The sequence below is a fragment of the Balaenoptera acutorostrata genome, chromosome 1 (genome assembly GCF_949987535.1).
Source record: "Balaenoptera acutorostrata chromosome 1, mBalAcu1.1, whole genome shotgun sequence".
Taxonomy (NCBI): domain Eukaryota; kingdom Metazoa; phylum Chordata; class Mammalia; order Artiodactyla; family Balaenopteridae; genus Balaenoptera; species Balaenoptera acutorostrata.
The window spans coordinates 112,415,429-112,438,945 of NC_080064.1; the positions used below are offsets into that span (position 1 = coordinate 112,415,429).

The following is a 23,517-nucleotide window of genomic DNA, read 5'->3' on the forward strand; positions in this document are numbered from 1 at the left end:
TACAGGGGGTGTGGGTTCAATCCCTGGTCAGGGAACTAAGATCCCCCATGCCCTGTGGCATGGCCAAAAATATAAAAATAAAAAATGAAGGATGTTCAGTCCAGAATCTTGCACAAATAAAAATATGATGTCTTATGTAAAGCACCTGGCACAAAGGAAGAGCTCAGTAAATATTGGCTCCCTCCCCGAGCCTTCCTTCCTACAGCCCTGAAGAAAAGGAGGGTCAAGTTTCCACCGATCCCACTTACTGATATCCGATGTCACAGAAGTTCTGTGTGTCCATGTGATAGGACTGTATATCTCGGACACAGATCCGGCAGTCCATGGATATGTTGCAGGTCGCCCCAACGGTGTGGATGATGATGACATATTTGGCTGGGAGGTTCATTGTAGGGCAGTGTGTCTGTCTGGCTTTCCAAGCTGACCTTGTGATGATATTGGAGCAAGCTGTGGTGAGGGGAAAACCCAAGGCGATGGGAATTCACCTGGGCCCACATGTGCACAATCTCACAACTGCAGGCTGGTTACTCCTCAGTCTCCCTAACCTCTGACACCCACTGGCGCATCCTAACATGTGGGATTCTGTGAGATTCTGGGAAGGTACCAATAGCAATTGTCTGGGCCAGGTGGCTGGAGCAAGGGGCAGAGGCAAATTCTGCAGGTTCTGATAACAACTATGGAAACCAGCATGTGGACAGAAGAGAAAGGACTGTTGATCATACAGAGGCATCGCCCTTTTATTCAAAAAATAAAGTATACCTACATGCTTGAATATGCATTGCAACTAAATGCAGGTGTGTGTACTTATTAACAGGGCCAATATGCAGAAATCAGCTGACTCTCTGAACTGATCACACATACATGGAAATAATTTGAAATCTCTAAAGAACTCTACAAATGTTAGAGTTATCATTATTGAAGATAGCACCTGTCTGAAAGCAAGAGAAACTTCATTTAGAGATTTACAACTAAGAAAGCTTAATAAAAAGTATCCTTGAGGGCTTCCCTGGTGGCGCAGCGGTTGAGAGTCTGCCTGCCAATGCAGGGGACACGGGTTTGAGCCCTGGTCTGGGAAGATCCCACATGCCGCAGAACAGCTGGGCCCGTGAGCCACGATTACTGAGCCTGCGCGTCTGGAGCCTGTGCTCCGCGACAGGAGAGGCTGCAACAGTGAGAGGCCCGCGCACCGCGATGAAGAGTGGCCCCCGCTTGCCACAACTAGAGAAAGTCCTCGCACAGAAACGAAGACCCAACACAGCCATAAATAAAATAAATAAATAAAATTAAAAAAAAAAAAAAAGTATCCTTGAGTCCAAGAAAAGGTCCACTCTAGCAGAGAGTGTGAAACTTCTGAAAGTGCTTATAATTGTACTGGTTTTAGGTTGCTGCTTGCTCATTCCAAAATATTGCATAATTTTCATTACCCCACTTCTTGGAATATTCATACTCATGTCAGTGTAATCTGTGAATTCAAGTTTTTCTCAGTGCTGTGGTCATATTGAAATTTGGCTTGTTTTTGCATTTAGAAATGTGTCTGTGTATGTGTGTATGTGTGTGTGTGACAGAGATTGTGTATGTCTATGTGTATTCATGTAATATACACAAATATGTATATATATTTACCCCACCCCATTTTCATGCTCTATTCTTCTCCATAGTCCTCATGCCATCTGACATCATACATATTTGACTTGTTGATTTCTTCATTTTCTATATTTCTCCACTGAAATGTGCAGTTTTCTCTGTTTTGTTCACCGCTGCCTCCTCAGTACCTAGAAGAGTGGCTGGTATTCCATAAATATTTGCTAATTGAGTGAAAGTGTGTGTACATATATATTTATGTCAAGCATGGTTCCATGGCCATATGGTTCTAGTGGAAAGGAGAGGAGGCCAGCAAGGTGCCCTCTCAGAATTTTCCAGATCTCATCATGAGATGTTCTTGGTCCAAGAAACCAGTGAACACCAGTAAGAAAAAGCATTCCTTACTGTAGTTGGCTGGTAACTGGGAGGAGGGTGAGGCAGGACGCAGGAGCGTTTCCTTTCCTGGGCATCAGTGGCTGTTGAGGGACCAGGCAGCTCTCTTCTTTCAAGAGAAGTGGCTGAATATACCTGAGTGACAGGTGACCCTCCTTTATGGCATAGAAGATCAGATCCTCTGCGGCTGATAAGGCAGCAGGGCTGGGCCTGCTGCCTGAAAGAGGATGACATGGAGCACAGAACTGTCAGCAAGAAGCTTCAACCTGGTCTAGACCTGGAGGGAAGACAAGATGACCACCTGAGCCTGAATAACTCATGGGTGGGAAGAGCAGAAACTGGCCCAGTAGCCAGGACAGAGGAGCTGAAAGGCAAGGAAGTACTTGCACACAGCTCTTAGAAACTAAGTTGGTGACCTCTTCCAAGTGCCAAACTAAACTTTATCCTCTCCATCTCTAGGTGGAATCACTGGGAGACAGTGAAAGCTACATGCAGAGGGAGGCCCACCTGACCAAGTCAGGAATGCCCCAGCACGGTGAAAAGGGTGACAGTATTTACTTAGTAGCCTCTACAATCAGACATGTGGCCAAGCACTCTTTACATCCATTAACTCATGTAATCCTCACAGAAAACCTCTGCGATAAATGCTATTACTAGCCCCAGTTGGCAGTTGAGGGTCCTGGCAAGTGCCAGTTATTTATCTATTGGCTCTTAATTCCATTCCTGCTCTGTGCTCTCCTTTGTTCTGCAGGGGGCTGGAAACCTGCAAACTACATTTCCCAGGCTTGCTTGCTGGCCACTGCTTGGGTTCTACCAATGGGAGATGCTGGAGGAAGAGAGAAGCCATGTTTTCCTGCCTCTGAAGCCCCAGCCTCAGGGTCAACTTCAGACTCCAGAAGTGATGGCAATAACTGTGAACTCAAGCAGTGTCAGTGGTGGCTTCAGCAGTCTCACAGGGGTGCAGACCAGAGAGGAGAACGAGAACCAAAAAGTGCATGTCATAGAATCCAAAGGAGAAAGGAACTTCAAGAGAGGGGCCATCATCAAAGAGGACAATATGGGGCTTCCCTGGTGGCACAGTGGTTGAGAGTCTGCCTGCCGGTGCAGGGGACACGGGTTCGGGCCCTGGTCTGGGAAGATCCCACATGCCGCGGAGCAACTGGGCCCGTGAGCCACAACTACTGAGCCTGCGCGTCTGGAGCCTGTGCTCCGCAACGGGAGAAGCCGAGATGGTGAGAGGCCCGCGCATAACGATGAGGAGTGGCCCCAGCTTGCCGCAACTAGAGAAAGCCCTCGCACAGAAACGAAGGCCCAACACAGCCAAAAATAAATAATAAATAAATAAATTTTTTTTTAAAAAGAGGACAATATGATGTAGATTGAAAAGACAAGAGTGTTGAGACAACGGAGCAGAGGAAGAAAGTGTAGACAACTCCCTGGCAGAGGGACAGAGGGGATGACCATTACCTAGCTTATTGCCAAAGAAAGTGAGGCCCAAGGAGACGTTGTTGTAGCCCTGGGCGTGCATGCCTTGGGTGTTCCAGCCGACACCTTTGTACACCCTGCCATTGTCCCCAGCCAGGAAGCTGCCAGGCAAGGAAACATGATTTAATGGCAAATTCCTGTAACAGGAAACTTCGCACCCATCCTCAGAAGGGTAAAGGGTTCTAGAGGCTCAAAAATACTATGCTTCAATGACATAACGGTGGGAGGGAGGGTGATAACGCGTTTTAGACTTCCAAGAGATGTGGGAATATATTTTAAATTTTGTTTTGACTTAGCTTACATGTGTTTCCCAGAACCTCACTTTAAAATACTCATTTGGTTCAAAGTGGAATTCACATGTATGACTCTCAAGAACCTGAGAACATTAGTTCGACATTTTTCAAGGGCATGAGAATTCATTCGTCATGTTTTTAAATTATAGGACCAAGCACTTGAACATTGAAAGCAATCAGCCTGAATTCAGGGATTCCTTTGTGTTAACTTTTCTTCAGTTTCTCCTTAGGAATTCCTAAGCTCTTCTTTGTCACAGAAATTTGTTTAGGATGTTCCTTTTCTCAGTTTATTTTTTGAAGCCAATGTATCTATTTTTTTGTTGTTTTACCTCCTCCTTTCTTTCTTCCTCATTATAAATTTCTCGTCCTCCACTTTCCAGTTGCAGTCTTCAAAACTGATGTTTTCACAACTCTTGCCATATTCAGCTCTTAATAGGTCATGAATTTCCACAGCAAGCTGAGCACAGAAAGAACACTTCCCTGAAATCACCGAAGACCCAGAATGGAGTAGGGCTGACCTCCCACCCTGTGCTGACATTGGTCTGAGGACCAGGTTGGGGCCTCAGGGTGTCCACCATGTCCCTGGCTTTGCTGGAGTACTTTCAGCAGGCTGCTCTGTCCCTGCAGCCTTTGGTCAGTTCAATGTGAAAATAGCCCCTATGGCTACAGCAGCTGCAAGGTACAAACTGGAGACTGTTACACTGTCACTGCAAAAACCTGACTTCGAGATGCAGTGGCTGAAGTAGACAACACAGCAGTGACAATGGCGGGGCGGTGGGGGCACTAGTGGTAGGGACAGCAGCTGAGCTGTAGTGAACACAGCATCCACAGAGGGTGGACAGGAAGACCCCCCACCCTGGCCCCCAGGGGCTCTGGTGGCTAAAACAGGGGCCTCAAGCTGCTTTTACTTATTTGCAGCTAAAAATAAATCAAGAAGAAAATGTGGGTAATCCTTTCCGAAGTGGATAATTCAGAAAGCATTTATGTTTGTCTTTAGAATTCAGGGGGGAGATCACCATTCCCTCTCTCTCTCTGTCTTCTTCTACAAATACATACATATCCTGATTCTTGAGGGGAAAAGAGGAGGTTGTGGGCCTCCACTCCACAGATAATCCTCAGAGTGGGTACTCAATACACAATGGAAGCATCTCTTTGCCTCACACATTTGCTTTTAACACGGGGCCCTCCTCCTTGCATCCCCAGTGGGATATCTCCTATGGGATCCCAGTCGCACTATGAGGTGGCCCTTCAGGGTCCCTGGTACCTCTCGGGGTAACAGCCCTGTCTGTGTGCAGAAGTGGAACAAGGCAGGACTAGGAGGCAGTCTGGGAATAGTTCTGGGTCCATGCTCCCTCACTGAGTGACTTTGAGCAAATTCTCTAACTTCTCCAGACCACAGCATCCTCACCTGTGACACAGGGGTGGTAATATTTCTCCTGCCCATTCCTCAGAGTGACTGGGAGAGCCTACTTGAGTAATACTTGCAAAGACCTTTGTAAACTGAAATATTCTTCGAGCTCCAAGGGGGCGACTGTACTTATTACAAGACCTCTCTTGCTTCTTTCCGGGAGCTCCCAGCGGCCAAGACCACATCGACATACATGGCTCAGAGCTGTCTTCCTCATGACCGCTGGGGGATTTTGGATTTTGTTTGTATTAGCATTTTTTAATTCATTAGAAAAGCAACATGAATGGGAAATTAAGAAAAACAGAGAAGGGGGAGCAGGAGGCCCCTTCAGAGGGATAACTCAAATGTGGGCTCCGGGGACCCCACCAGCCTCTTACATGTAGGCTACATCGCACCAGCCTTTGTTGTAGACCGAACAGGACTGCAGGCCCCGCAGCTTCCAGCGGCACACATTCTGCTACTGGCACTCTATCCCCGTAGGCTGGTCCATGATGACACAGGCCACAGGCCGGGTCAGCTGGGCCCTGCGGGTCAGGAATCTCGCCCCCCACTCCTTGCAGGAGACAACGGTGGACGTACCTGGTGGGGAGTTCGGGGGGGGAACCACAGGCTGGCATGCTAAGGTCCTGCCCGTGCCCGCCGCAGGCTGTCCAGGCCACCCTGGGTCCTCTGTGATGGGAGAGGCCCCAGGAGGAGGCCTGCGTCACCACAGTCACCCCTTCCCATCTCCATAGCTCGTTTAGGGTAAAACGAATCCCCATGCAGACTCCACACTCAGCCTGGGAAGTCAAGTGGCCTTGTTCTCCAAACACTTCCTCCTTGTACTTCCCTGGAGGACTTTGCCCATCCTCACCTCTTCTCTGCCTGCAGAAAGCAGTCCCAGCAGCACCCCCCGCCCAACCCCGGGGTTCTGAGCCTACTTCTCGTGAAGCACGTCAGCATGGACGCCTCAGGATGCTTGGTGTCCACTGGCATTTGCCCCGGTGTCTGACTTGCCTTTCATCGGCTGTCCACTCAGAACATGACTCTCTGAGGAAAGCTCTGCCACTCTCCTCAAACCACTCTCCTCACCTTCCCCGGCAGAGCCCAGAGGAAGCCCCATGAACACTGAGTATGGGTCTCCCTCCTTCACATGAAAATACACTGTGGGCAGGGCCATGAGAGCCCCACACAGGACCCAGGACCTCCCCAGCTCTCCCTCACTATCCTTACTTGGGAGCTCCCAGGAGCTCTCTGAGGGATGCAGTGTTCCCGCCCTGAGAGCTGGGAACTGGGACCCTTGTCTTTTCTCCCTGGGTTTCCTCTCTTTTCTGGAACCCACCTTTGCCTAAGGACTCAGGACAATCCAGGGGAATAGTTGGGGTTCCATCCCACCCCACCCACCCAGCCCAGCCATACTGACGTCCTGAGAAATACTTCTGGCCCCCTAAGAAGCCCCCCGGCCACCCCCAAACGGCCTCACCACTGCGACCCTTGAGAATGAGCTGTGAGATGCCAGCAAACAGGTCCAGAAGCTCCTCTGACAGCCCTGTGGCTTGGGTTTCATGCCAAGACAACTGTGGGGAATCCCCTGGGAAGGAACACTGCACTTGGTGCCGGTCCTTGGAGAACACCTGGACCAGCTCTCAGGCAGAGGCTCCACGTCCCCCCTACCCCCCCCAGCCAACAGCCTCTCGGCCTCCCCAAGTCACCTGACTTCCTCTAGGAAACAAGGAAGAGGAAAACCACGGATGCATCTGGCCTCACTCCGCCTCTGCCTCTCACATCTGCCCCAATGAGGCCTTCACTCTCCCCATCCTCCCCAAGCCTCCCTCCATTCAGACTCAGTGCAGTCTCTCCTGCCTCCTCATCTGAGCAGCTCTGCCTTTCCCAGTTCACTCGTATACATATTAATAGATCAGAGTGTCATGTACCAAGATGGCCATCATCACGTTAACACGTATTCATATATTAAGCACCTAGTGATCCAGACAAGGTTCTTGAAATACAGAAATTTACAGATCGTTGTGACTGCCCTCACAAACTAGATTTTTTTAGATAGGATTAATGGAGGATTAATCATCACAAACATGCCTCATCCCCCTCTGCCTATTCGGTACCAGAGGTCATGGGGGCAATAGCCACTAGAACCAGCAATGTCACCCACATCACCTCCCACAGGCTGGCTCTGGAATGTACAAAGCATTTTCAAGGGCACTATCAGCTTTGTGGCTTAAAACAATTTTGTGAGATAAGCAAAGCGAATTAACTACTTCCTCTATACAGATGAGAAACTGAGGCTCAGAGAGGTTACTTGTCTAAGATGATGTGGGTTTTAAGCTGAGGACTTGCATTCCAACCCAGGCTGTCTGACCCCAGAGCTGTGTCGATAACCACTAGGCTCTGCAGCCACCCCAAAATTGTCAGATGACCTTGGGCAAGTCACTGCCTCCATGTGGCCTGTTTCTCTGTCTTTAAGATGAGTTTGTTAAAGGTCTCCACCATGGTTCTGAGATTCTGTCCTTCTGTGAAATCATCGGGAACAAATACTTGACCATGACACTGAAGCCAAGGTGTGCTGGGCAGGCTGGAGGGGCTGCTAAGGATGGGAGCCCATCTCAGCAGGGGGTGGGGGCACCTGAGCCAGGCTCTGAAGGGGAACATAGCTAGTGGGGAGGAGTGAGGACACTGGAGAGGATGATTTCCAAATGAAACCAGGCTGGGGCTGATGGCAAAAGCACTTGTGACCCAGTGAAAGAAAACTCACCCCAGGCCCCGAGATCCAGAGCAGAGATGACAAGAAGTCACAGCAGCATCCTCGTGTGGAAGTAGGTCACTAACAGGGACGGTATAGACCACAGCCCTGGGAGAGACACCGACAGTTAGCCCGACCATCCTCACCCTTCAAACAGGGCTCCCACCCCATTGCACGGCCCCCGTCTGCCTCCCCGCCAAACCTGTGCACCTCCTTGGGCCAGCACCTGGCGAGGCTTCTCAGGGTCCCCAGCACAGGGTTGACCCTCGGCAGGTGCTCAGTAAAGGTGAGGGTGCTAACACCTGTCTAGCCACCACCCTCACCAGCCTCCTATTACCCTGAGAGCTCTTGGTCCCTCCTAGGAGCCCGATGCCTCATCTAAGACCTTCCAGCATAGATAATAACAATTTCTAAAATCCCTGAGTAGCTATTATGAATAAACCATGTGTAGATATTTTTGCATCTAGTGCTGCAATTTTATATTTAATCCTTATAAAATTCCCATAAGATATTTGTAACCCCATTTTTATAGGTGAGAACACTGAGGCTCACCTAACTTCTTCTTGAGTGAGAATAGTAATAAAGAATAGCAGCTACCATTTACTGTCACATCCTATATTCCAAGTATTTGCTGAGGACTTCATAGTTATTCCATTAAGTATCTTCACAATGACCTATGAGACCTGTACTTATCATCAGGAAACTGGACTTCAGAGAGTTTAAGTCACTTGCCCAAAGTTACCCAATTAGAAGGGGCAGATCTGTCTGACTCCAGAGACTCTGCCTGGAACTTCTCCACAATCAACTTGAGTTTCTGATGGTGGAGATTCTCAACGAGGATCCAAGAGGTTAAACTCCGGGATTACTGTGGTCCTTTCCAGCTGCAGGAATATTTTCTGCTGTGTCAGACAGAAATGAGTTGTTTACTTGGGCTCAATCCAAATGAAATATCAGTTCCCTGAGATGTCAACCGAAACATCAACTTTTCTCCCAATTATCCTACTGAGAAACTATAGAGAGAGGTTTGAGAAAAAACGGGGTAGATCACTGGCCTCCAGAGATCTTATATTATAATCAATAGTTCCCAGATGGAAAATGTGTAGAACCCCAGTTTAAGACGAGCATATAGGAGCTTCCTGGATCAGGACAAGAAATCGCTTGGCCATTAACACCCAGGAGTCCAGTCAGTTGAGAAAACTGTGTCCTGTTGACAAACCAGCCCTCCACAGAGGAAGGCAGGCACATGATGAACGTGTGGGAAAGTGTTGAGCCTCTCTCATTGGCCAAATGAGAGGCAAGGATGAACTTGCCCAAGTTGGAAGCCCTGTAGGCTGGCCTCCCAGGAAAGAAGCTGGCCTCTTGCAAAGCTACCTAGAAACCAGCGATCAATTCTGGTCAACAGGAGGTTTATACCCTGGTCGCTTGACCATGGTGCTTCCCCAACCATGAATGATAACGAGGTGAGTGCTGTCCCAAGCTTGTCACATCATAAGCTGAAATTGCAAGGCTTGAGCCCACCCCCTCATCTTGCTAGGGCAGGGACTGGTGGGGTCTCCCACCCCCACCTCCAGCTGCATACACTGAGCTGGCAGGACAGGCTGCAACCACAGTTCGGCCACCGTGGCTCACATTGCTATGCATCCTCTGTACTTAAAATGAAGATGAAATATTAGGACACGAGACAAGTGAGATATAATAGATAGGGATTCCAGGTTAGACAGAAAGGTAAGAAATTGGGTAGAGGTAACCCCAGGACCCAGAGCCTTGGCAAGAAAGATCCAGGTGTGGTAGAACCAAACCCATTTAGAACAATTTAGGATAGAGAAAGTTTTCTTACTTGCAGGAAGAATTCAAGAGTGGAGATCAGGGAAACTTTCTCCACTATGTTAACTTTGTAACCTGATAGAGTCCAGTCCCTCCAATAGGAGAGGGCTTCTCAAGAAGACACACACACACACACACACACACACACACACACACACACACACACTCAGAAATACCTGTGGGTCCCTCGCTGTCCCAGCCCCACAGGTCAGGCTGCAGCTGGCTCACCCCTCATTGGCTGGCAGTGCCTTCCTTTCAGGCTTGGCCTCTGGCCCTGCCCTCCTTCTCCAGCTGCTGCCTCCTCGGCCTTCTCTCTCCCTGGCACTAGAGGGCACTCCCTCCCCAGGAATGGAGACTGGGCCTTGGCTTTCCAGAGAGAAGAGGAAGGTCGGGAGCCCTAACAAAAGGGGGAGAAGAGGAGGAGGGTGGAGCTCTGACGCTCTGAGCAACTCGATCCACCATCCACAACACCGAGAGGGACTCGGTGAGACCAGACAGGTGCTGACAGCAGGGGATCCGCCCTGTTAAGAAGCCCGGGTACTTTCTCCCTGGGAAAGGGCGTGGCTGCCCAAGTCTCCCTGAGCTCCTTCCTCATCCCCAGTCCCCAGGAAACCCGGCAAACCCAGGGGTTGTGCCTGTGGGACCTGAGGGTCACATCCTGACCTCTGGGAACGTCCTGCCCATGGGGACAGATCTGCTCCAGGAGTTTGAAGGCTGTGGTTGGTGGTCGCTCACCAACAGCCCCCCACCCCACTCCTTTCCACCAGCAGGGGCAGGATGGGGGCAGAGAAGTAGAAAAGTACATCCCAGGAGGCCGCACACACTGTGTCCTCATCACTAGAACTTACTCCCACCCTGTGCCCAGGGGGCCCATTCACTCACCACCCCTACCTCAGCAGCAAACTGTCACCCACCCAGGAAGCCTCCCACAAGCTGAGGGTCTTCAGCCCCTCACCCACTCTCAGCTCATCCCCAAACATGCTCCACAGTCTGCAGCTCTGGTCTCCAGAGCCCTTGAATCTTCACTGAGGAAACTCCACATGACCCTTCGCACAAGTGCAATAGCACAATGTGTCTCCACAGGGACCTGCAGGGGCTCCCACCTCCCAGTGGGTGGGGCAGCCTCCTGAGACCTAAACGGACCCTTCTGAGGGAACACCCCCAAATCTGGACGGGTTGCCCTTAGTGGAGCTGCAGAGTCACCCTGAGGCCCGGGGTCCACAGAAAAGCTCCCTCAAAGGGCTGCACTGGTTCCACCTGCTGTTCTCACCTGTTGACCCACCCAGCCCCAGGGCTGAGTCTCCCCAAGGAGAAGACTCCACTTCCCACCACCCCTCCTTCCAACCTCTGGCCTTGGTTGGCACTGAGGGGGGCTGGGTGGGGTCTGGGCACCTATTGATCAAGCCAGGAATAGCCTGCCAGGGTCGGGACCTCCACGGTTCAGCCCTGGTCTCAACCCAGGCCTGGGTTAGCCTGGGACCTTGGGGCCCGCCATGACCTTCTGACACGAGGGAACCCACTGCCAACACAGGATCCCCAAGTGTGGACTCCCTTCTATTTCAAAGCCCTGTCCAGCTGCTCACTCCCGCCAACCGCTCACCCTCTTCTCCCCCAACCCATTCACTTTCATCCTAATCAGCACTATATGGTCACAGTCAACATCTCCACAGAAAGTCACAGGACAACAAACAGACCATTGTGTATTTCACGCTCACTCGTTTCTTCATTTATTCGTGCACTCCTGCATTTATTAATTCAACATATTGCTCCATCCTGGGACTGTGGAGGTGAGTCAGGCCACATCCCTGGCTCGGGGAGCCTCAGCAGAGTGGAGGAGACAGACCTGAAAGTCAAGAACTTCGGGCAGAGCAGAGGTCATGCCCTTCAGCACACGCCGTGCTTCATTGTTAATGTTCTTACTTTCCTTTAAAATTCGTTGACGAATCTTATAAGCAGGAGTTTTCACATAAAATTTCAGATTCCCTGGACCTTCGGGAGGTCCATTAACACCTGATCCACTTTCCCACGTGGCCGCCTTCCCCTGAGGCTGAGTAACAGCTGCCCCTTCAAGTTAGGAATGCTCTCATTTGCCACAGTCCTCACCACTCCCTAGTGTCCCCAACCCTGAGGCCCCATGTCGGTTGTCACGAGTCACGCTACTGTTGGGTGCTGTTGGTGTTCTCCAGCCCACACCGCTTCACCACTTTACTCCAGGTCCCTAGTTCCCGCAAGCTTGTGTCTTGAGATCCTTGGTCCAGAGTGAAACATGCCCTGGTAGAGGCAGCAGAGGACGCTGTGGACACACACAGGAGAGGCGCCCTGGGCACCTGCTCGGATTACCTACAGCAACAGAGTGGAGGAGGGAGCCACGCACGACGCACGACGCGGATGCCGGCTGCTGTCTGTGCTTCCTCCATCAGCCCAAACAATGGAGGGCAGGCCCCTCACCCTCCTAAGAGCACTCATCACAGGGCCAGGCAGGGCCATCCTTGTTGGGCTGCCCAACAAGGGGAGACAGAGTGGGTGGGCCACCTCAGGGGTCCTCAGCCCACCACCAGACACTGGCTATCGCAGGTGGGAAGGCACAACCTCAGCGGGGACAGGAGGAGAGAGGGGTGCCAGAGGAGAGGCAGCTTGCTGGCTTGCTCAGGGAGGGCAGGGCTGTGGGGTGGAGGGGAAGTGGACTAACCAACAAGCTTCCTCCCAAACCAGCTCCGGGCCAGGGCTGGGAATTTCACAAAAAGGCAAAAAGGGCTTTGTGAACATTTCCTGTCCCAGCCCAGCCCCCTTCCTGGCAGTGACACAGCCCAGCTCAGCGTTACCACACTGCTTACCTGTGAAGCAATCTTCCCACGAGAAGGCTGAGTGTCTCAGCCAGAGGCCTATAAATACTGGGCCCACATCTTTCTGTCAAACCCCTCTGTGTGACTCCTGGGCTTAGGTAAGTGAGCTGCCAGCTTCCCCGGGACCGGAGCCTGCCTGATGACTCTTTACTCCCCTCACCCATCTTCATTTCAAACCTCCTCCTGGAAGCCCTCCTTGATTGACTGCTCACTTTAAAGCCTCCTTCCCGTTTTCTTAGGTCATGTTCTGCTGCAGCCTCCTGTCCTCAAAGACTCTCCTTTTTGGCACTCCCTAGATAGTCTGTAAACCATTCCTACCATGTGTGGGACAGGGTCATCTCCCAGTTCAGTTGCAGCCCCTGCTTTCTTTTTATTCTGTTTCCCCCTTCATTCCTGCATGCGGCCAGTAGGAGGTGTCAAGGAAGCTTGATGGTCTTTTCTTCTAAGCACCAGAACTCTTGCTTCTCTTTTGCTCAAACAGAGTGCAGGAAGATAACGGACACAATGTCGCAGCTGGAAAGCAGCGTAGAAACCATCATCAATATCTTCCACCAGTACTCTGTACGGCTGCAGCCCCCGGACACCCTGAACCACAAAGAATTCAAACAGCTGGTGGAAAAAGAGCTGCCAAACTTTCTCAAGGTAGGGCTGGACTCCTGGCAGACCTGACCCGGACAGTCTGGGCTAAGGATGGAGAATAGGGGTGCAATCTGCAATGGTCAAGGAAAAAGTTCTTGGTCCTTCAACCTAGCCTCCAGAGGCAGTGGGCTCCGCGTTTGCAACAGGATTTGGACCCTGTCACTAGAGGTGGTCCATGTTAGGTGGCGCCAAGAGACTGAGCATGTGCAGTGTGCCAGGTCCCATCCTGGGCAGGGCGTGTAGTGGCCCACAGGGACCCACTGTCCTGACGGGAGAGACACGCAACAAACGTGTTGACCAATCAAGAACACAGATACATCCACAGCCAATAAGTACCTGAAAGAAAATCAGAGAGAGCACTGTGGGTTATGTGGGCTGGGTGCAGGGAGAGGTGACTAGTTAAATGGACATGAAGGGCCCCTCTAAGGAGGTGACCTTTGAGCTGAGACCTGAATTTTGGTGGGGGGAAGCAAGTGAGGACTACCCTTGGCAGGAAGCCAATGAGATTGTAAGCCTCAGATGGACTTGGAGTGGAAGACCCCAGAGGGCTTTTCTAATCCAAAGGCTCTCTGGTAGGAAACAAATGAACAGCATGTGGGAAAGGACCCAGCCCAGCACCAGTGTGTACAAAGCACTCAGTAACATGTTAGTTTATTTCCTTGATCTGAAAATGATTAGGCAGCTCTAAGAAAAGGAGGATTCGTTCCACAGGATCTTTTTGTTTGCTTTACAAATTTGGTGACTTTGGGGACACAGAGGACTGGACTAAGAAGGGTGGGACATCTAGGTCCCAGTCTCAGTTCCATTCCTGGAGCAGGATGTTCCGGGATAGGTGGCCAGCCCTGCCTGGAGCCCCTCCCCACCTTGGAAAGGTGGAGAATCACAGCGGTCGGAGGTACTGGGGTTGCTGACAGCTCCCCAAAGGTGCAGACCTCAGCAAGCAGGACGCTCGGTCAGGGTAGACAAGAGAGGATACAGTCAAGAGGTTGTGTGGGCAATGTTTTCCTTTGTGAGACCCCTATCCCACCCCATCCACCACGCCCCACATCCAGAGCAGATAGGCCAGGATGGGAAGCTGGGCCCCCGCCTACGGGCTGCTCAGGAGCGAGGGCTCTGCCAGGGTGATGGCAAAGGTGCAGAAAAGCAGATCACGTTGAAGCGTTGCAGAGTGGGAAGGGCATGGGAGATGAGCTGGGCACCTGCAGGTTCCCAGGAGGAGACTCAGCGGGGGTGCCCCAGCCAGTGGGAGGCGGGGCTGGAACCCAGTGGGGCCTGGATCCTTCACCTCCCCTCATGCCCCCCTTGCACACTTATCACACCACACTGCTCTCTGTCCCCATCTCGTTTCCCTCAGGTGCTTCCCCGCCATGCAGGCTGAAATGAGTGTCACTAAGTAGTAACCTGGAGAGGGAGGGGGGAGGCGAGAAGAGGAGGGCGTGACATGGATAGGAGTGGAGGGAACGGGACAAGACAGGGCTCTGAATCAGACTGGAATGTGCGTGTCCACCCTTCTGCTCCCAAGCCTTGTCAATCTGCACAAGCTAATTACCGTTTGTATGACTGTTTCCTCAAGTCTTCCTCAAGGAAGATTCCAAGTCTCCCTATCATTGTTATAAGGACCAAATGAGGAGACATCTCTGTACTTATGAACTGTGTCACTTCGGGCAAGTCACTCGACCTCAGTTCCTCTCCTGTAAAATGGAGAGGATTGTGGTGGCCAGGAATCAGAAAGTGTCCAGCAGATGCTCAAACTGAGGCCCAGGAGCCTGGTGTCACTCTGCCTTTGCCATCAGGTCACTTGCTGTGCTCCCCGTCCTTAGCCCTGACCACACCCAGCCCTGACTACCCTGTCTCTCCCACCAGCACAAGGATGACCAAGCCATAAACAAGATCATGGAGGACCTGGACACAGATGTAGACAAGCAGATGGACTTCGAGGAGTTCCTTATTCTGGTGGCCGGGCTGACGGAAGCCTCCCACGAGGAGATGCACAACACGGCGCCCAAAGTTTCAGGCCACAGTCACGGGCCAGGCTTCGAAAAGGGTGGTTCAGGCCCATGCCCCAGCAAGGTTACCCAAAGCCCCTGCCATGGAGACCACAGCCACAGCCACAGCCATGGCAATCACGGCCACAGCCACTAATCAGGTCAGGCCACCGGCCCCTGTCCACCTAGGGCCATGGGGCTGCCTTAGCTGCAGGGCAGGGAGATGGGGGTGAAATAAAGTCTTCCTCCGAGCCAGTGTTCTGTGTGCTTCTTTCCCCACCCCCTTCCCAACATGACCTTCCTGGAGGTCTGGGGGTTTGATAGCCCTGTGACTTAACTGGCCCTCAATGTCTGCATTCAGTAAGAACAAAACAAGAAGCAGCAAAAATGTGGGTCTCTTCCGGGCCCTTTGGGTTCACCTCCCTGACCATCTCCTCACCTCTGACTCTAGGCCTCCCTGCTTAGGTCCCCGTCACCCTGCCCCAGCTCAGGACCTCCCTGTCCAGACGGTCAAAGTGGTCCTTGTCACCATAAAAAGCAAAAAGGGGAGTTTCCCTTCCCCTCAACCTTCCAGCCACCCCCCAATCCTGCCTCTACCCCCTCTTCACCCAGTGCTCTCCACACGGCCATCTCTCTCCTACCAGAACCTTAGTCCTCTAGACAGAACGTGTCTGTGGAGGAACACTGGAGTCAAGGACAGATGGGGTGTGTTACCCACAAATGGAGTTCTGAATCCACAGGGGCATTGGGTGTCTCTCAGCAGACCTAGGATCCTCCATGGATATGGGGGCAGGTGAGCACACAGATGGGAAGCAGGGGTCTGGCCCCAAGTGGACAGGAGTGTGAGAAGGGCACCTGCCTGCCCTTTGGAAGAAACAAGATCCACTCCTGGCTCTGCAGCTACAGAGCTTAACCACTGAGGTGTGGAGGTTGGACACTGGGTCCAGAGAGCCTCTCAGGCCTGAGGATTCTGATCCTAAGCCTCGAGGGCAAGCTGACCTCCCTGAGATGGCCGGGGTTCCTCCAGGCCCCAGTGGGTAGATGAGACCTCAGGCCAGCAGAAGCCCTGGCTCCTCTGCAAACTCACGGCCAGCCTGGCTCCCAGCTTCCCCGCAGCTGCTGCCGCGGCTCCTCACCTCAGCAGCCTCCAGACCACTCACTTCAGAGACATCCAAGGGACTCCTGGCCTTAGAGCAATGCCATAAAGTCCCCCTACTGGGTCATTACCAGGCTGGGGTGGGCCTTCCAAACTCCAGAGGCTAAATCAGGGTCGTCTGCTCTGCCCTGTGCTTTCAGCAGAGAGAAAACTCTGATAGGATTAGGATTGGGGTTGCTGGGAAAAGACGAACAGCACCCATCCCCCAGGTTACAAGTGAAGAAAGCGAGGCATAGAGTCGAGAAGGGACCAGTTCAAGGTCACACAGTGGTGATTGGTGAAGATATTGCAGAGAGCCTTGAATCCATCTTCTCTGTAGCCTACATCTCACAGCTCCTTCCCCAGCACTGAGCATGAAGCCAGGGGCGGCAGGCAGATTCCAGCTGCCCCCATGCCACTTGGCTGTAGCCTGGCCCCTGGCCTGCCTGCTGTGGACCGTGTAGGCCCTGCTCTAAGAGCCTTTGCTGTGGCGACAGGGATTTCCGGGCTCCCACTTGAGGGTATGAGGGTGCTTCCAGGAACCACTCCAGGCTGTGAGCTTGGGGAGAAGGGTTCAGAAGCCCCCAGCCCCTGGGGGATCCCATAGGTGGGAAGACTCATCTCCTGACAGCCTTGTTAACCCACCCTCACGTCCCTGCTGTGCAGCTTGGTGCAGGAGAAAGAGAGCTGGCCCGGCAGTTGGGAGGCCTGGGTTCTACCAGGGGCCTGGCCAGGACTAGATACCTCAGATAGGGTAGGCTCCCCCCAACCCCTCTGCCCACCGGTGCTTATCACAATGTGCCGTAAATATGTCTATGACTCTGCTTCCTCCCTAGACTGTGAACTCCACGAGGTCAAGTCCATGGCATCTGTCTTTTTCTCTGCTTTATTCCGAGCACCTAGAGAGGTGGCTGATACACAGTAGGTTCTCAACAAATACTGACTGTTTAGATGTTCTAAAATTCCCCACATGCTCCACGCTCCCTTCTTGGGGGGAGATGTAGAGAAAGGAGGGAGAGGAGGTGGGATTAAAACCAGCAAAATGTCCCCACAACCAGTCGCCAAAGCTTCAATAAAATGCCTCAATCACTGGAAAAAAAAACAAAAACAAAACCAGAAGGCTCTAACTATGGAAAACAGTATGGAGGTTCCTTAAAAAACTGAAAATAGAACTACCATATGACCCAGCAATCCCACTACTGGGCATCTACCTTGAGAAAACCATAATTCAAAAAGAGTCATGTACCACAATGTTCATTGCAGCTCTATTTACAATAGCCAGGACATGGAAGCAACCTAAATGCCCATCGACAGATGAATGGATAAAGAAGATGTGGCACATATATACAATGGAATATTACTCAGCCATAAAAAGAAATGAAATTGAGTTATTTGTAGTGAGGTGGATAGACCTAGAGTCTGTCATACACAGTGCAGTAAGTTAGAAAGAGAAAAATAAATACTGTATGCTAACACATATATATGGAATCTAAAAAAAAAAAAAAATGGTACTGATGAACCTAGTTGCAGGGCAGGAATAAAGAGGTAGACATAGAGAGTGGCCTTGATGACATGGGGTGGGAGGGCGAAGCTGGGGCGAAGTGAGTAGCATCGACGTATGTATACTACTGAATGTAAAATAGTTGGCTGGTGGGAAGCAGCAGCATAGCACAGGGAGGTCAGCTCGGTGCTTTGCATTGACCTAGAGGGGTCGCATAGGGAGGATGGGAGGGAGGCTCAAGAGGGAGGGGATATGGGGACATGTGTATGCATATGGCTGATTCACTTTATTGTGCAACAGAAACTAACATGGTATTGTGAAGCAATTATACTCCAATAAAAATGTATTTTTAAAAATCCAGAAGGTTCTGGATATCATCATGGCATCTCAAACTGGAAGGTAAGGGCAGCAAGGGGATGGGACTCTGGAAACCCCTCCCCAGTTTTATTCAGTCTTACCAGTTCTGCCTTCATCTGCTGCACACTAGAAGCTTCCATTTGAATAAAGGGATTTGTCTTGAAAAAAGTTTGAACATTATTTGTTTAACCCAACCTGCCTCACCCTCATGCTTGAGTGATTCTCCCCAGTATCCCTGCCAAGCGGTTGGCACAGTTCTGCCTGAACTCCTCCAGGAAAGGGAGCATCCTCCTTTGGTGCTGACACTTAGAAAGTCCTTCATTACACGGAGCCAAAATCTGTCTCCTCGCACCTGCCAAGCATTAACCCTGGTTTCCTCCCACACCACTGGGGATGCAGAATAAATCTAACCTCCACGCATGCAGCTACCCATCCACTTCTTCAAAATCACATCCAGGCTTTCTCCAGCCTCTATACAGTTGTACCAGGAATGCTCTCCCCACCCTGAAATCTCTAGTGAGTCCCTTAGGGCCCATGAAGGCCTAGAATCTATGTCACCACCTCCAGGAAGATTCCCCTGACCACCCACCTTCCTCAAGCCCATGGTGGCTTCCTCCTCCAGGCCCGTAGAACTCTCTGGTACGTCTACCTTTGCACTTGCAATAGGGAACTGTAACCCCTTATCTGCAAGTCTGGCAGTGGCCCTGGAGGCAGGGACAATAGCTGATTTGTCCCATGTCCCCAGGTACCAACATGGAAAAAGCTCTCAGTGAGCATTACAAATGGGCAAGGGAAGGTAGGGTGGTCCTAGGACCCTGTGGAGCTGGAGGGTGAAGTTGGAGCTTGCATGAGGAGAGGGTAACGTGGGGACTGCTTTGGGCATGAAGGGTGTGCCCTTGGTCTGGCGATCTGGAGGCCAGGAGATGGTGGAGCAGCTGGGCATCAGGACGGCAGGGGACAGAGCTTCATTGATCCCAAGGGTTCCCCCTTTTGCCTATCTCTCTGCCAGCTTGGTCTGAGAGGAAGAGGCTTTTCTGGGCCCCGCGGGAAGGTCTACAGCGAATCACTTTCACAGCCCTGTAGGATTTTCCTAAAAGAGCTGATCGAGGTGACTTAGCCCTTCCATCCCAGTAGTCCCCTCCACCCCCAAAAAGACTGGTTCTACTAAGTAGAGAAGAGCTGGATTCTTCCCTCAGGTAAAGAATAAGAGTGTCAGGGTGAAGGTTAAGATTCCCACTCCAAGTGAAAATTGCTGACTACCTCTATGATTAATGAGTCCTTTCAAGAAACAAAAGCTTTCCAGACAGTATCAAACTCTTAGAGGAAAACATAGGCAGAACACTCTATGACATAAATCACAGCAAGATCCTTTTTGACCCAGCTCCTAGAGAAATGGAAATAAAAACAAAAATAAACAAATGGGACCTAATGAAACTTAAAAGCTTTTGCACAGCAAAGGAAACCATAAACAAGACCAAAAGACAACCCTCAGAATGGGAGAAAATATTTGCAAATGAAGAAACTGACAAAGGATTAATCTCCAAAATTTATAAGCAGCTCGTGCAGCTCAATAACAAAAACACAAACAACCCAATTCAAAAATGGGCAGAAGACCTAAATAGACATTTCTCCAAAGAAGATATACAGATTGCCAACAAACACATGAAAGGATGCTCAACATCATTAATCACTAGAGAAATGCAAATCAGAACTTCAATGAGGTATCACCTCACACCAGTCAAAATGGCCATCATCAAAAAATCTACAAACAGTAGATGCTGGAGAGGGTGTGGAGAAAAGGGAACACTCTTGCACTGTTGGTGGGAATGTAAATTGATACAGCCACTATGGAGAACAGTATTAAGTTTCCTTAAAAAACTGGAAAATAGAACTACCATACGACCCAGCAATCCCACTACGGGACATATACCCTGAGAAAACCATAATTCAAAAAGAGTCATGTACCAAAATGTTCATTGCAGCTCTATTTACAATAGCCAGGACATGGAAGCAACCAAAGTGTCCATCATCGGATGAATGGATAAAGAAGATGTGGCACATATATACAATGGAATATTACTCAGCCATAAAAAGAAACAAAATGGAGGTATTTGTAGTGAGGTGGATGGAGTTAGAGTCTGTCATACAGAGTGAAGTAAGTCAGAAAGAGAAAAACAAATACAGTATGCTAACACATATATATGGAATCTAAGGGGAAAAAAAAAAGGTCATGAAGAACCTAGTGGCAAGACGGGAATAAAGGCACAGATCTACTAGAGAATGGACTTGAGGATATGGGGAGGGGGAAGGGTAAGGTGGGACAAAGTGAGAGAGTGGCATAGACATATATACACTACCAAATGTAAAATAGATAGCTAGTGGGGAGCAACCACATAGCACAGGGAGATCAGCTCTGTGCTTTGTGACCAGCTATAGGGTTGGGATAGGGAGGGTGGGAGGGAGATGCAAGAGGGAAGAGATATGGGAACATATGTATATGGATAACTGATTCACTTTGTTATAAAGCAGAAACGAACACACCATTGTAAAGCAATTATACTCCAATAAAGATGTTAAAAAATAAATTAATTAAATTAAATTAAATTAAAAAAAAAAAAGAAACAAAAGCTTTGGGGTTTCCCCAGCATAACAGTGATTAAAGAACAGAGAAAGCCTGTTGTCAGATGCCTGTCCCTCAGTTCCTATAAGAGGGAGTTGCCCTCCTTGGCAGTGGAAACTGAACTTCTGCGTACATTTCTGGGCATGTTGAGGAAGTACAGTGGCAGCTGCCCGACGCTGCCCAGAGGCTTAACAATGCTCAGAACATGTTCTGGAGCCTGGGTGGTGTGAAATGCTTCCAGAACTGGGCACAGAGATGAATTCTTATAGCATCCACTCATCTGTCTTCTCATTCACTCAGCAGACATTAACAGCAGACTTGCTGTATGTTGGGCTCTGTATAATGCTCTGAGGGGCCCCCATGATAAATATGGCTTCGTTCTGTCATTAAGGAACTCCTAGGACTGCAGGGCAGACAGCACAGCTCCTCAAATGATTCCGATATAAAAACTCAAAGGCCAGAAAGGGATAAAGTTCTGTGGGGTTAGAGAGAGGAGGGCTGTCCTTCAGCTGGGCAGTCTCCCTGGAGGGGTGAGTTAAGTCTGGTGGCCACAGGCATCCCAGGATAAACGTGCAGATGCTTCAGAAGGAGGAGAGCACGTGTGCAAAGGCCTGGACGTGGTCAGATGTGGGGTTTGAGCAACAATGAGGAGCCCTGGGGGTGGAAGAGGGGGAGGTGGGAGATGCAGAGGAGATAGGGACAGACAGTAGGCCACGGAGCTACAATTTCAGCCGAAGAACGGAGGGCAGAAGCAGTGGAGGTTTGGGGAGGGAAATGATATAATCATACTTGTATTTTAGAAAAGTCTGTCTGTGGTGTGTGGGATGATTTGGGGTGGGTATGAGACAGTTTAGGAGGCTGCTGCGATAGCCCAGGGGAGGCTAGGAGAGCCCGAGGTGGTGCTTCTCAGGGAAGATGATGCCTTCAGCCAGGGTCTCAAACTACCCAGGCCCCAAGTCAGCAAGGCAGGCGTGTCCCACAACCCCTAGAGGAAGAAGAGAATTGTGTGCTGTTTCCCAAGACCTTACCGGAAAGCAATGCCTCAGCTTTCACCAGCCGGCTGAGGCAATCTTACACAAGCCTGACACAAGCCCTTCTGTGAAGTAAACTCCAGAATCCAACCTCAACACCTTGCCCCCTCCCAGCGATTGCTGAAAACATGTTTTAGAAAGTCCTGTGTCATAGATTTTGACACTCTAATTACCAAAGTGACAACAGAACTGAAACAATTTGTTGCTCAAGTCCTGTTGCCTCTTGGGACTCAGGCCTGAAACAATTCCTCTACCCCAAGACCCAGGTCATACTCCTGGCCAAACTGGACCCCCAACCCCTGTCCTCAGAGGTCCCCACCACACACATGAGACAGGGAAAGTGAACACCAGAGGACGGCTGGCCTCCTGTGAGCGTCCCAGGGTTTCCCTTTTCTCTGCGAACTCTCCCACTTTTGCCCATGTACCCAGAATTGTCACATGTATGGTGAGATTGTACAGTGAGAGGGGGACTGTTGCCAAGACCTGAGGCGAGGGGTGAAGAGGAGGGTGATCCCCGGACGGGTGCATCAAGGTGGCAGGATTCCGGCTTGGGGCACGGGGCAACCCAGCTCACTTCCATCCATCCCCCTCCTCTCTTCTCCCTCTACCTCTTGGTTTGTCCCTCTCTTTCTCTATCTTCCCTTCCTACATTCTCTCCCTGAGTCTCTCCCTCACTTGCTGCTTTCTGCCCTCCTGGTCTCAGGGCTGAGGTGTAGTCCCAAGGTGCTTGGGTGCTGCCAGGGAGGGGAATGCCTTTAAGATGTAACTCAGGGTCACATCTCACCAGGATGATGCCTCCAAAACAGAAGATGCTCAGCTTCCAAGATGCCCATTAACAATGGAAGGAGAAAATCACAAAGGGAAACAGTTGAAGGGCTTGAGAGTATTGAGCCTGGAAAAGAGAAGCGGGGGCGTGTCCTCTCCACAGCAAGGTCTCCAAAGCCCTCTGTGATGGGGCATATTTGCTGCCAGTTCCCCCCACCCTCCATCACAAGCATCTCACTTTTTAGCTGTTGGTCCCTTCAGTTAGCAAACAGTAACTCAATTCTACTAAACCAACATTCATCAGTTATTCATTCATTAAGGGACCCCTGTAGGCAGGACACTGTCACAAGCCCATAAAACACAGCAGGTCCCTGTTCGGCTGGAGCTTACGCTTAGGGAGACTCAGGCAAGAAACAAACGGAGGAAGAAAGAATAGATCATTCCAGGTGGGTATGAGCTCCACTGCAAGAGGAAGACGTGCTAGAACAACTACTAGCTGGGCTGGGGAGCCAGACAGGGCTTCCCCAGGGAGGTGACAATGGAAATGAGACCTGGGTGACAAAAAGCACTGGAGAAAGTCTGGAAGGTCTTCGTCAGGTAGTGACACATGAATTATGTTTGGACATCACGCTGGCTGCTGTGTGGATGAGGGGTTGGGGACCAGGTTGGAGGCTGTTGCAGGGATTTATTGAGCCCAGTCTTTGTGTCAAACACTCTGCTCGGTCCCCTGCCCTCAAGGAGCCTTCAACCTAATGGGGGCAACAGACACCCAAATAGCTATTTTCAATATTACATTGCGGCCAAAAGAAAAGCAACGGTGATAAGCACCAGACGCCCTGGGAGCACAGAGGAGGTGCTTTTCTTCTGTCTTCTTGGGCAAGTGCAGGCCTGCCTGCAGTGGGGGGGGCGGGGGGGGGGCACGG

The 23,517-nt window shown here is 50.7% G+C and overlaps 2 protein-coding genes across 2 annotated transcripts; one reads left to right on the forward strand and one right to left on the reverse strand.

Moving 5' to 3' along the window:
- Nucleotides 1–244: 244 nt before the first annotated feature.
- Nucleotides 245–7,955, reverse strand: LOC102997690 (peptidoglycan recognition protein 3). Its single transcript, XM_007198587.2, is given in 6 exon segments — nt 245–449; nt 2,041–2,191; nt 3,442–3,560; nt 5,538–5,739; nt 6,623–6,730; nt 7,907–7,955. Coding segments are annotated over 6 exon segments (834 nt in total).
- A 1,384-nt stretch (nt 7,956–9,339) lies between these two features.
- Nucleotides 9,340–15,436, forward strand: LOC103015302 (protein S100-A9). The gene is made up of 4 exons (XM_028165534.2): nt 9,340–9,354; nt 10,320–10,437; nt 13,043–13,203; nt 15,064–15,436. Exons 1-4 carry the CDS (start codon nt 9,340–9,342, stop codon nt 15,340–15,342), a joined length of 573 nt encoding a protein of 190 aa, XP_028021335.2. The 3' UTR covers nt 15,343–15,436.
- Nucleotides 15,437–23,517: the final 8,081 nt, after the last annotated feature.